This window comes from Lutjanus erythropterus, chromosome 8, assembly GCF_056507025.1.
Source record: "Lutjanus erythropterus isolate fLutEry1 chromosome 8, fLutEry1.hap2, whole genome shotgun sequence".
NCBI lineage: Eukaryota > Metazoa > Chordata > Actinopteri > Lutjaniformes > Lutjanidae > Lutjanus > Lutjanus erythropterus.
In genome coordinates, this window is record NC_139324.1 from 23,813,426 (window position 1) to 23,826,925 (window position 13,500).

Below are 13,500 nucleotides of genomic sequence, written 5' to 3' on the forward strand. Positions count from 1 at the left end.
GGATTTCAATATCCAAATCAAAACATCACAAAATAGATCAATTATTTATTTATTTTCCCATTCAAATTTGGGGATAGATGGACTGGTAATTACACAAACAGCATGAGAAGATGCGCTCCATTGTAGTCAGCACTTAGTTTAGTTTGCTAAGCGATTTTTATAAATACATACATAATAAAAAAATCCCTTTCATCCTTAAGGTGTCTGTTCATCCAAGACACATTTTCTGCCATACCTGGAACGACAGGACATCATTAGTCTTTAACTGTGCATATTCCCGGCAGTAACCATCTCCACAGCCAGGCAGAGCAGCTGCAGCTGTGCTCACAGCCAGTGTCTTTGTGTTATCTGAGCCCAGCCTTTTGAAAGGAGTAATGAGCAATAAATGCATCATATAAAGTGTCACATTATCTCTCTGTCCTGTAGTATCTGTAGAGCATTTCTCTAGACTGCCAGTGTATTAAAACTAGAGTGGGCCAACACAATAACTGTTCCTTTTTTGCTCAGGGGGGTTTCAAAATTTATTGCGAGGGAACACAGAAGTACTTTTGGAAAAAAACATTCCCACCGTGATCCTTTGTGGGCCTCATAGAGAAATGAACACATAAAGCTTTCCTTGTGGATATGCACGAGGCAGCCAGCCGCCGTCTCAAATTATGCTGATATGCAACTGTTCTGCAGAAGTGAATTCATTCAGCTGCAACATTTAGTGCCAATGCAGGAATGAATGTGCAGTTCTTAGAGTGCACTGTGACGGCATTACAATCTCCACCTTATACAGGACTGACTGTTATTGTATGTCCAAAGTTCCACACATTTCACATGCATAAAGACTAATAAGACTAAAGATCTTTCTGCTGATGAATGAATGAATGAATGAATGGGTGACAAGAGCAATGTGGTTGAAAGCTCCAATCTTAAAGCCAAATTACAGTTATACGTGACTTAATGTTTGCCAGCTATGAGCACCTGTGTCAACAATAAAATATGTGGAATTAGAAACTGGTGCAGTAGAGTCCAGTAGTCTCCATCAGGCAACCTGTAAAGAATATTTGGTTTCTTCTGTAATCACCAACATTTTTATTGACAACAGCTATTTCATTACCTATTGTTCGTCAGTCCTGTAACCGTTTACAATTATATTTGATTTGTAATTTAATTACATGCAATTACAAACCTCAATTCCAAAAAAAGATCAGACGCTGTGTAAAAAGTAAATAAAAACAGAATGCAATGATTTGCAAATCCTTTTCAACCTATATTCAGTTGAATACAGTTAAGACAAGATATTTAATGTTTAATTTAAATATCTTTTGTAAATATACACTCATTCTGAATTTGACACCTGCATGAAGTTTGGACAGGGTCACGTTTTCCACTGTGATACGTCACCTTTACTTTAAACAACACTCAGCAAGCATTTGGGTTTGCGTTTTCTGAGGAGACTAATTGTTGAAGCTCTGAAAGCTTCCCATTCTTGCTTGATGAACAACTTTAGTCTCTCTTGATGTATTTGTATTTCGTAATGTGACACACATTTTCATTGGCAGACAGATGTCAGCTGCAGGCAGGCCAGTCTAGTACCGGCTCTCTATTACTGCGAAGCCACACTGTTGAAACATATGAAGCATGGCATGGCATTGTTTTGCAGAAATATGTATACTGTACGCCCCCATACCATCACAGAGGCTGACTTTTGAACTTTATGCTGCTAACAATGTGGATTGCACTTCTCCTCACTAGCCTGGAGGACACAACATCCATGATTTACAAAAACATTTTGAAATGTGGACTCGTCAGACCACAGCACATTTTTCTGCTCACCGTCAGTCCATCTCAGATGACCTCGAACCCCGGGGACCCCTTTCAGTGTTAATGGATGTTGTAGATATATGACTTACTCCCCAAGACTGCTAGTTAGCAATTTTATGATGCCCAAAACCTGAGGTACGATAATGCCACAATCGTCCATGATATGTTATTTAACTCTATATTAAAAAACAAAGAAACACAACAACTTAACTTTAAGTGATCCTCTTTCTTTAAGAAAATAAAAGCCATGACTTAAACATGTGCATAAATTGTTTGGCAGTGAATGTTTAAATTATGAATGTAGAATTGCAAAACAAATGACAGTCGCTTTATAACAACATAAAAAATAATAAAATAAAATAATTAACCAGGTACTATCTCAGTAGATATCATCACAGTCACATTGTTGAGACATTTTTTTCATTAAGATATTGTGATATTCAATATATTTTTATTGTATCTCTACTGCTAGTGGGTAAGCCTTGTTTTAGCCTAGCAGTTGTTGATGACTTGCTGATGACCGGCCCCCAACGGCCTGGTAAGAGGAGCGTGGAGTCAGCAGACACAGGTTATATAGATTGGTTTGTCAAGGTTTTTCAAAAATTGTGAATTACTGCAACCACAAGAGATTCTTGAGCATACAGTCATAAATGTGAAAAAAGAATGTAAGGCTGATTCATCCAGTAGTACGCGAGATTAGTTTTGGTCACACCGACACACGGTCAATCACCTGATCCTCATCACTTACAACTGGTGGAGATAATTCCCTCAATCTAACTCGCATAACCACCGTAAAACTATAGAAAGGCCTACTATATGTAATAAACCATCAAACAGTATAGGTTAATTAATCTAGTTCTAAATATAGACAAAGTTCATCATCTTCCTGCCATCCAAACACTTGAAAAAAATAGAGAGATGATGTTAAAATAAATTTCCACTGCACTGAAATCCATTCTTAGCTAGGTCATCGGCCGGTCTCCAGATGTAACGCTGTAAGTATTTTATAAACAGTGGATGTTATCAGAATCCTGCATTGCTTTATTGCAGATCATCAAGTTAAGTGATGCAACTGAGTCAGCATGGTAGTGCAGACGTGAAAGGTCTAAATCACTTCAAAGCCAATTGTGGGCGGATATGGTATTGTGTGAAGCTGCAGAGAACACAGTTCCCAATCTATAATGTATTGAAATGTGCTGCCGCTGCTGGTGGTGTTGCTGTTACCTCGGTTTAGATTTCTTGTAATCGGCTTGTTATTTGATTTCTCCCCACTCAACCAGATCGACCAGGACATCCACACAAAGTACACACTGTCATCTGATGCAGAGCTGATCTTAATCAGATCCCTGACATTGGGCAAAGTCACCAGTAAGTCCTCCTGTGATGTTCAGAAAATCGCTGGAAAACTCTCACATCACCCCTCTGTTGCTCTTTTGTTCTAACCATTCATCATTCTTGTCACCGCTCCTTTGTCATGCTTCACCTGGTTACTCTGAAAAGACTCTGATTAAAAAAAATCAAACATGTCACCGTCAGTAACAACACAGATTTTCACCTATCAACCGTCTCTCTGCAGGGAGGGAGAACTTCCACGAGAAAGTAGTGCAGGCAGCTTCTAAAGGTTTCGTCGGCTGCCTCTCCTCGGTCCAGTTCAATCACGTGGCGCCGCTGAAGGCAGCGCTGACGAATCGAGGAAGTTCACTGGTCACCATCCGCGGTCCACTGGTCCAATCAAATTGCGGTGCACTGGCAGAGTCCACCTCACACACACTACAAGGTAAAACATTCACACACATTCTGTTGCCCACTTGCCCATGCATACTGAACAGCCATGTCCGGGTTGAGCTGGAAAGGCTGGGATACGGTCTGTAACTGATGACTAACATCTTGGACTTGGTGTCTGTGACGTCATTTTGAATACTTTTTTTCAGGCCTGCAAACGTCAGTGAGATTTTTGATAATCAGTTAATCTTTCCAGTTATTTATTCAGCGAAAACATCAAATATTTTCCAGCTCCAGCTTCTTAAAGGTGGGGATTTGGGGATTATGGAGGGGGGGGATCTTCTTTATTAACTGACATTTCATGGACTTACTGATTAATCAGGAAATAAATTACATTTTAATCAACAAATAAGATAATTGTAGCCATAATTAATTTCCCTTTGTCTTTTGGGCTGTGTGCTGAGACCTCCAGCGCTTGTTGTTGCTGCTGGCTTTTTCTTGCTGCTCTCTCTTCCTCGACCACTTCGACCACTTTGATTATCTTTACCAGTTATATATTTAGATAGAATTTCTATTAATTAATGAAATGGAAAAATACATTGGGTTGTGCTGTAGATTTCAGAATGTGATTGGTATTAACACAAGGAGTTTTTGACTGACTATAAAACCATTTCTGCTTAATAATTATGCCTCCGTATGACGTATGTAAGCAAAAATGACCATAAGCAACAAGATGGCTGCTTCTGTATAGCTGTTCTTAAAGCCTGCAACCTTGAAATCAATTAAACCTGCAAGAATGTGTTTATATTTTCCATATAAAGTTACAGTGAGAAGTATGTAAGCCAGTTAAAAGGAAGCAGGAAGAGAGTTTTCTGTAGATAGTTTAATTTATGGTGTTACATTTTGTGGTTATGGAAGTGAAAACACTACCACTTTTGTCCACAGAAGCATCCAAAACCAAGAAAATCTGAGAGTTCCTTATTATAGCCTTAAGGGACAGAAGGATACAGTATGTAAGAAGCAATGTCATTTAACTGCATTATATTATACATTATATATTACGCTTTTAGATTAGATTTGCTGTTACTTAGAATGACAAGAGAAATGTTTTAACATCAAGAAAAGATGATGGTGACTGGGGACATTTATGCAAAAATTTACAGCAGGATGAGAGTTACAGTACAGGGCTTGAAACTAACTTTATTACCACCTTTCCAAACTCACAAGGGGGCGCACTAACAGCAGTTCCACAGCAGCCACATTGACTAGTCTGCCTGCAGACGTGTCTGCAAACATTTTTTTTTTTTAATCAGCCTCATGACCGCAGGCATTGGCTTATTGCATTTATCTCAAAATGCCAGATAATTGGCATGATTTATTGGCCAGAAATTAATTGGGCCATCACTACACCATACAGACAGAAGTCAAGGCAGATTCGGTGTGTGGGATTTTGCACAAAGTGATTATAGGTGTGGGTGTTTTGAGGCACATCAAACACGAGTAGTTTGCAGTTATGTTTCTTGGAGACAGCATCTAGTGTCAATTGGAGAGACTGCTGCTAATGGAACCACTTGTTTGTCCGTATCAGGAGCCTGTAGCAATGAAATCATTACTATGGAAATGGTGGACTGTCAACACATTTTGATTTTGGACCGAACTGTCTGTCTTTTGATTAGGGTAGTTTTATGCAGTGTGAGGCACTATGGTGATCTAGTGATGGTAAGGGTTAACTTCAAGTAATTTTCATCCTGGATCCTATTTTCCATGTTTTTGAGGCTACATGAATAATTGGTCCAGTATTAAACGAGACCACAGCAGCCGTCAACTGTGAAACAATCAACAATGTAATCCACATGGCAACTGCACACCATTAATGTACGTCTGTGAAGAGTGTTTGTTTTGCCACTGACAGACTCAGGTTGTTATTCTAAGTGTCTGACAACATTATGGAACGGATACCTACAAAGACACACCTTTTTGTTAAAGAGTAAGATTCTTTTTGTTTAACCAGAAATCATAAAAAAAAACACTTCATTCAAACTCAACAAAAAATAAAACTCTCCCAAAACATCTTGGATGCTCTTTGGCTCCACAATTCCACCAATCACCAACTCTGGTTTGGTTGAAATAGAGCCTTAATTCACAACGTTAGATGTGAAAATATCAGGAGAGAAGTGACAGGGAGGTCGGACATCAGAGAGGCAACAGGGAGAAATGGCGTGCAGAGCCAGAATATTTTCACATCTAACACCACTTTTAGTGGACATACATAGATGGGTTTAATTGCTCGTGAGGATTATATTGCAGCCCGTTTCTGTCTGCACCGGCCTCACTCAACACTGGAGCAATTTCAAAAATTATTTTCCCTGTTAATTACCGGGAAACAAAAACATGTGATAATAGGGTCCAGGTTGGAAAACAAAAACAAAGCTGCTGTTTAAGCCTCAAAAATAGCCGCTAACCCAATAACCACTAGCCCGTGTTTTCTGAAAATGGACAATCATCTCAATAGTCTAAGGTTTCAGTCAGTCTAGCTGGCTTCCTGTTAAACCATTACTGTCTTTAAGCCTGACTTGTAACTAGTGATTTTTGAATTTAGCTAATTACAGTCTGTCTAAAACAGACACATGCCAGCTGTGTTTGTTCGCCTTCTCTCTGATAGAACAGATGCATTTCTATTTTTACCAGTGGGGCTGTCTACACCAGCCTCTGTGGGTGACACAACTGTCATTATATGCGCAAGAACCCAGTTTTGCATTTTGTTTTTTTGTGAACAGATGCACTTTAATGGAGCATACAGTTCTGGAGCTTTTTAATAAGGTGCATTAATTAACTGGTGTGAATGTTTTGACACAAAGACTGAAGTCTTCATTAGAGTAAGAGGAGGGAGTGCCAGTGACTCTCATTAGCTGAACTGGTTCTGAGCACTGCTTACATTTAGCCAATGCACATTGCAACAACATATATAAATATACATCAAACAGACCGTGATAGAAAAATGATACAAACCAATAAAAGATAAATGAATTTCAGGCACAGTTTTAGCTCAGAGTTGGCTAATGCACGTAGACTTTTCTCACCCTTAGTATAATGGACATTGGTTTATCGTTGTTTTGGCAGCTACATGAAACAGCCCATCCTGTGACGCCACAACATGCAGTGAAACCACCAGCCACTTCCTCTAAGACTCACTCATAGTCATGTCCTATTTCAAGTCTGACACTTTGACAAAGGTTAAACGGGTCAACACACATCATCACTTCATCACCAGCCTCATCATGACCAGGGTTTAATGCAGGTCAGAGTCTGCCCACCTTCAAGTCACCAGATGTCTCTGTTAGGGATGAAAACTCAATGAGAGAGATGAGGGCTGAGATGATGTCAATGATATTTAAAAGTCATTTAACCAATCAGTAATATGCATAGAGAATTGATTCATTCATTGTCTGTAACCGCTTAACCTTGAAGGGTTGTGGGGTGCTGGAGCTTATCCCAGGGCGAGAGGCGGGGTTCACCCTGGACAAGTCAGCAGCTCATCGCAGAGCTGACACATAGAGACAGACAAGCATTCACACTCACATTCACACCTATGGACAATTTAGAGTCACCAGTTAACCTAATTAATGCATGTCTTTGGACTGTGTGACAAGGAGAACATGCAAACTGGGGGGTTTGAACTTAGGACCTTCTTGCTGTAAGGCAACAGTTCTAACTACTGCAGTATTGTGTTTCCCAGTCGATCAAAGATCAATGACTAAATTAGTTTAGTCTACAAGTTTAATTGTTTAATTTAATAGTTGTTCTTTTTTTAAAATTTATTTTTGCTATAACATTTTGTGGTTGAAACACTACCAGTTTTGTCCACAAATCAACAAAACAGGAAAGTTCCTTGTAGTAAATTTAAATATGTATTTTTGGGGCACGAAGCGAGCGTCCTGTTTAAATGCTGATGGTAAAAGGTAACCTCCAACTTCACAAACACTAACACTCTAAGACTTTTGAGCACAACAGATGATGTATACATACACATTAATTCACTATGTTCTCACTCTTTTACAACTTAGCACCTGTATGCCCACCTGAACCCGCTGTCTTCATCACCCCCAGAGTCAGAGGCTTGGTTAGAACAGCTGTAAATCACCTCAGTATTGTAATCCCTGTTGTCAAACTGGCCTCCATCTGTCTCAGAGGCTGTGTCGGAGTCTAATAGGAAAGCTAACTGAGCTAACTAGCTAATAGCAGCTACAGCACAGTTAGCAGCAGTGCACCAGTGAATCCTTGACACTTTCATCCTGAGCCTAATGTCAAGGTGCAGCTCCCAGATGTAGCCTGAAGTGTTTTTTTTTTCTTTCTTCCTGAAGCTAATTGATAAATGAAAACTTGGTTGAGTAAGACTCTCCTCAGCAGCCATAGGTTTTGTCGACTCATAGGAGGCAGCCAACAGTGGTTTGGACCAATCAGTGTTCTAACTACTGGCAGCTACAGATGAGGTTTAATACAAGGTGTGATGCAGCGAGAAACCTCTGTTGATTTGAGAACAATGGGGCTCCTAACGAGGTTAGCATAGATGTTGATATAGCATCAGTTATATGAGAACTGATGATTATTTATTTAAATCTCTTCGGCAAGAGATTTAGATTGATTTTTAGCAGGTAGCTCTGCTGGTTACATCATATAGTTTTGGAGAAATCATCCATTAAGATGTCTGTTTTCTCTCAAATATAATGGAACTAGATGGCACTCAGCTTGTGGTGCTCAAAGCTCCAAAAATATATTTTGAAAAATTGAACACCAGTGTCTCTTTCCAGAAATCATGACACGGTCACTCAAGATAATCCACAGACCTGGTTGTGAGCAGTTGTATGTAAGAACTATTTTCTTTCTAGTAGGACAAAAATAGTTGTGGTAGATTCTTCTGCGGAAACTGGTTCTGGTAGAATTTACCACGGGGAAAAAAAGTAGTTCCTACATGAAACTGCTGACAACAAGGTATGTGGATTATCTCAATTAAAGGGGTCATGATTTCTGGAAAGAAACATTATTTTATTTATAGTAGAATATAGTATTTATTGTTTTTTTTAAAGTGCCTGCCCTTTTTCCAAACAGTTTTTGCTGCACATTTTGTCTGTCACAAATGTGTCAAGTTAAAGCTCAGCAGTGAAGGTGACAACCAGAGAATCCAGAGGTTTTAATGTTGTACGTGTGTCTCCTGTAGGACAGTGTCATTAATGAATTTGTCTGTTTCTTTTCTCTGCTCCACCAGATCAAACTGTAACAGCAAACAAAGACAAGGAACAGCACGGCAACGGCACCCAAAAGGATTTGGCTGTAATAGCAGGTCTGCTTTTCTCTCGTCTCCTCTGGTTTATTTTTCTTTGCTTAATTGAAAATGAGTCCCAGCTGTTTGTTATTTGTCATTTTCTTCATTTGCCTCCGTCTTCATTCTCTTTTTTTCATGGTCTCTGGATAACTCAGTCTTAGCACGAGCTCATTTTCATTATTGCCACTTACACAGTTTCATTTGAAATTAAATTTAAGTTGACGATAATGTTCTGGGAGTTCTGTATGCTTTCTAAACAGGGAGCCTTTGCTTTGCATTTGCACTTATCCTCACACTTGAACTGTATTGTTGACAATAGAAATGCCCCAAGATGATCTGCAACATCAGGATGAGACCAGTAAAATCATATAAGAGAACAAATACCCTTCAGATCTTAACCCAAATGTAATGATAGAGTTAAGATATAAGGTGTGGGCGAAAGACAGTGTTTTACCTCTTACTGGGGTAGACTGCCATTGTAACTTATGTTTCATGCCCAACCTGCTCCAGGTAATGTTCAAGATAACAGATCAAGGCTTATAAAAGCACCGCCTACTGTCCAATTAATTCTCTTGGAAAATGGCATCACAATTCATGAAAGAACGTCCCGTGGAGCTCAGTGCAGGGACTGTGAGAGAGATGAAGACAAGATTTTTCAGAGAGCAGCAAAGCCATTTCATTGTGCTTTTGTATATTGATATCATCCTACAACAGAGACTGATTGAAACACTAAAGCCTTGTTCTTATATAGATATGAAAGTAAGCCTACTTACCACTTTGAATTATGTTTAACATCGAGGCTATTTTTATTTTATTTTATTTTGACATTTGACACTGCAGCTAACTGACACTATGTTGCAGCTAAAGTATGCTAAAACTGTCTTACATACTGTATAAATACATCTAAGTGAAATATTAATTTAATGTAATACATAAATGCAATTATAGTCAGATATAATAAGTCTCTTAATTTACACTTTAAATTGCTTTTAATGCGCAATTACTGATGTGTGATATTTTCAATGTCTTTAATGTGTTTTTTTCTATTACCAATTTAATCTTTATCTATAGAGTACTTTTCAAAATCCAGGTAACTAAGTGATTCACAAAGGCAGCAGAATAATGCAGACAGGTGGTGAGATCTTCAGATTTTACAAGAAAGTAGATGAAAGATTGTGGCATATAAAACCATACAGTGTACAGGGCAAGAATGGGAAAATAAAAATGCTCTGTGATTAAAGTGTAAGAAGGAACTTAAAGGAAATCACTGACTCAGCTGGCCTGATTTCCTCAGGCAGATTTGACAGCAAACGTTCTGTCCCCCTTAGTTTTCAGGCGGGTCTGTGGAGCAGACACTTTTGTGAAGTGTCTTTGAGCATCCAGAAAAGTGCTGTATAAAATAAATGTACTGTTATTTTGTTTATTATTGTTTATGTCCACACATGCTGCTATTTTTTGCCAGCCTTCCCTCAATGCATCTGGCTGCTGCAGCTGTGTTGCTTTTAGCTTGGATGTGTTTAACTTCTTTGTATCTGTCTAATATTATAGTTTCCTCGTCTTTTATAAAATATGCTGCTCTGCTGCCAATAGACACATCCCTGTTTGTGATTGTTCAGATGTTGCAAACATTTCCCTGTAATATGAGTGCACTCATGCTAGATTTAGCAAAACTTAGAGATTTACAGATTCCAAAACAGCTGAGATGCTGTGTAAAACATAAATAAAAACAGAATGCAGTGATTTGCAAATTATTTTCAATGTGTAACTTATTGAATATGACACACAGACAATATATTTAATGCCAAAACTGATCAACTTTGTTTTTTGTAAATATACACTCACACTGAATGCATTTACAACACTTTGTAACGAAGTTTGGACAGGGGAACCAAAAGACTGGGTAAGGTGGGGAATGTTCAGAAAACGCCTGTGTGGAACATCCCTCAGGTAAACAGGTTAATTAGTAACAGGTGACCGCATCATGACTGGGTGTGAAAAGGGCATCGTCGACAGGCTCAGTCTTTCACAAGCAGGGATAAGGGGAGGTTCACCACTTTGTGAAAGACAAATAGTCCCAACAATTTAAGGACAATGTTTCTTAGCACACAATTTCCAGGAATTTAGGGATGTCACAATCTGCAATCCATAATATCAGTCAAAGATTCAGAGTATTCATCCGTCAACACAGTTTGTCGCTGCCTCTACAAATGCGAGTTAAGACTCTCCCAGGCAAAGTGAAAGCTATATATCAACAACATCCAGAAACACTGCTCACTTCTCAGGTGAACTGGCATAAAGTGAAAGTGTCCTGTGGTCTAACGAGTCCACATTTCATACTGTTTACTGTTTTCAGCACGATTAATGCTGAAAGGTTTTGGAGCAACATATGCTGCCATCCAGTTGACGTCTTTTTCAGAGACATTCCTGCTTATTTCGGCAAGATCACATTAAGACACCTTCCACTTGTCTTTGTGGTAAAAGAGTGCAGGTACTAGACTAGACCAACCTGCGGTCCAGACCCATCTTATGAAGCAAAAAGAGTTTCCTCAGTTCCCACATGCTGAAAAAAAGAAATGTTGATGTAACACAGTGGTAAACATGACTCTCTACTAACATTTTTGGAACGTGTTGCGGGCATCAAATTCAGAATGAGTATGCATTTACAAAAAACAATAAATTTTATCGGTTTGAACATTAAAAATATTGTCTTTGTACAGCATTTAATAAAATCCACGTTGAAGAGGATTTGCAAATAATTTCATTCTGTTTTTATTTATGATTTACACAGCCTCCCAACTCTTTTAACTTTAACTCTGTAACAAAACCATTCTTCTCGGAACGCTGCAGCTCATGATTAACATGTTTTGTTTGTTTAACTACAAAAATCAAAGTGGAAAAACAATTATCGGTACTATTTCTCAACTGAGACCAACTACTGGTCCCCCATATTTACCACAGAGACATGAGAGTGGTATCAATCTTCTAATCTAACTCTCAACAAGAAAGACATTTTATTTATTTTTTTTTTTATCACTTGTGGGTTGGCTGTAATCATCTTCAACAGAATACATAGGCACTGATAAAATGCTAATGCTGGTAAACATGAAACAATAAAGGACACTGCAATTATATTGTAAGCATGAAAAATAAACCATAATTTAAATAGACTCACAGAACCCCAGTGCATCAACGACCAATTATGTTTCTCAGCTGGGTAGTGTTGTCAAAGTAGCACTGCTTGATAGTGATTTAATGATCTCTTTGTCCAATAACAAACTGTGTTGGCACAGGTTTTCATATTTAAAAGTAAGAATTCACGCACATTCTTGAAACTCTGTGACAACCGAGTCAAAACAAACGAACGTTACTGTGACCATTTTAGAACGGGATCCGAGGTCAACAAAAGACATTTGACGGGGGACAGCGTAGATGATAGCATTGTCCTCTGGTACTTACTAATGTGTCTCCCCTGCTGTGTTTTCAGGTGTGGTCACAGCGGTGGTCTTCATCGCTGTGTGCGCCTTGGCTGTGATAAGCCGCCTCCTCTACCAGCAGCGGCGGGCCCAGAGGAGCAGCGGCATCAAAGAGGAGAACAGACACAGCATGTACACAGACTACAGGACAGAGCTGCACCTCCACAACTCAGTCAGGGACAACATGAAGGAATACTACATCTGACTACTACAGCGTGCACTCTGTGGACCTAAGACACAAACTTACCTCTCTCTTATAAAGGACTAACAGGTGGACACCCTGCTGCAGGACTTCTTACAACAAAACATCTCTGTGCCCTGGAAGTGCCCTCTCAGGAACACTGCAAACGCCTGTAGCCTGTAGTCCACTCTCGTAATGCTCCAGTACAAGCAAGTGGCTGAGATTTTACAGCTGTTAGTGTATTTGATGTTGGTGAAACTGTCAGAATCAAGCTGCTGTGGTTTCTGTCGTTGCAAATTGTGTAAAGCAAAAGATGAATGTCCTGCAGTGGTGGACAAAAGGGACGCCATGAGCGCAGTGAGCGAAAGCTGCTGTCCATCCTGAACGCGCACAACTTACAACGTTTTGTTCGAAACCCTCAAATGCTGAAATTTTTTCCACATTTCAGTGGGACTCACTAAATTGTACTTGCAAAGTCAGGAAATGTAGGCCAGGCCTGTAAGATATGCGTGCATTCGCTGCTGTCTTTGTTTTGTCAGTGGTGGTGAATGTTGTAGAAGAAGAAACGGGGACAATACTGCCTATACTGTATGAGTGCCTAATTTGCATACAAGTTTTTATTTTAACATTTTAGAAGTTATTCGTGTGGTTTGCAAAAAAAGCAGGCGCATTTCCATAGAGATGAGCTTATTGTCATTCAGTTCTGTAACCCACACTACATAGAATAAAAGGAAATTTGAATTTCCCAGTCGCAACATCTGCCAGTTGACCATTAGTATCGGGTGACTGTCAGTAATGTTTCTTTCACTGAGCTGTTTCCCACTGCAGTGTTTGAAATAACATGAAAACTGACAAGCCTAAAAAGTCCATTAAATCCTGGAAGCTGTAATCTTTTGTTAACTGGATGCATCTTGTCCCTAAGAAAGCATTGTAAACCATTCAAGCTACATTGTATTTAGCTGTAGGTAATGTTTAGCTGACGGCTTATGAAA

At 39.1% G+C, this 13,500-nt stretch overlaps 1 protein-coding gene across 1 annotated transcript in view; it reads left to right on the forward strand.

Annotated features, from left to right (window-relative positions):
* LOC146322850 (contactin-associated protein-like 5) overlaps positions 1–13,259 on the forward strand; it is a 128,987-nt gene extending 115,728 nt beyond the window's left edge. The window contains exons 21-24 of the mRNA XM_084724959.1: positions 3,093–3,180; positions 3,389–3,589; positions 8,798–8,872; positions 12,339–13,259. Coding sequence (XP_084581085.1) covers positions 3,093–3,180; positions 3,389–3,589; positions 8,798–8,872; positions 12,339–12,532 — 558 coding nt within the window. The 3' untranslated portion in view covers positions 12,533–13,259. The remainder of the gene's footprint in view (positions 1–3,092; positions 3,181–3,388; positions 3,590–8,797; positions 8,873–12,338) is intronic.
* The last annotated feature ends 241 nt before the right edge of the window (positions 13,260–13,500 follow it).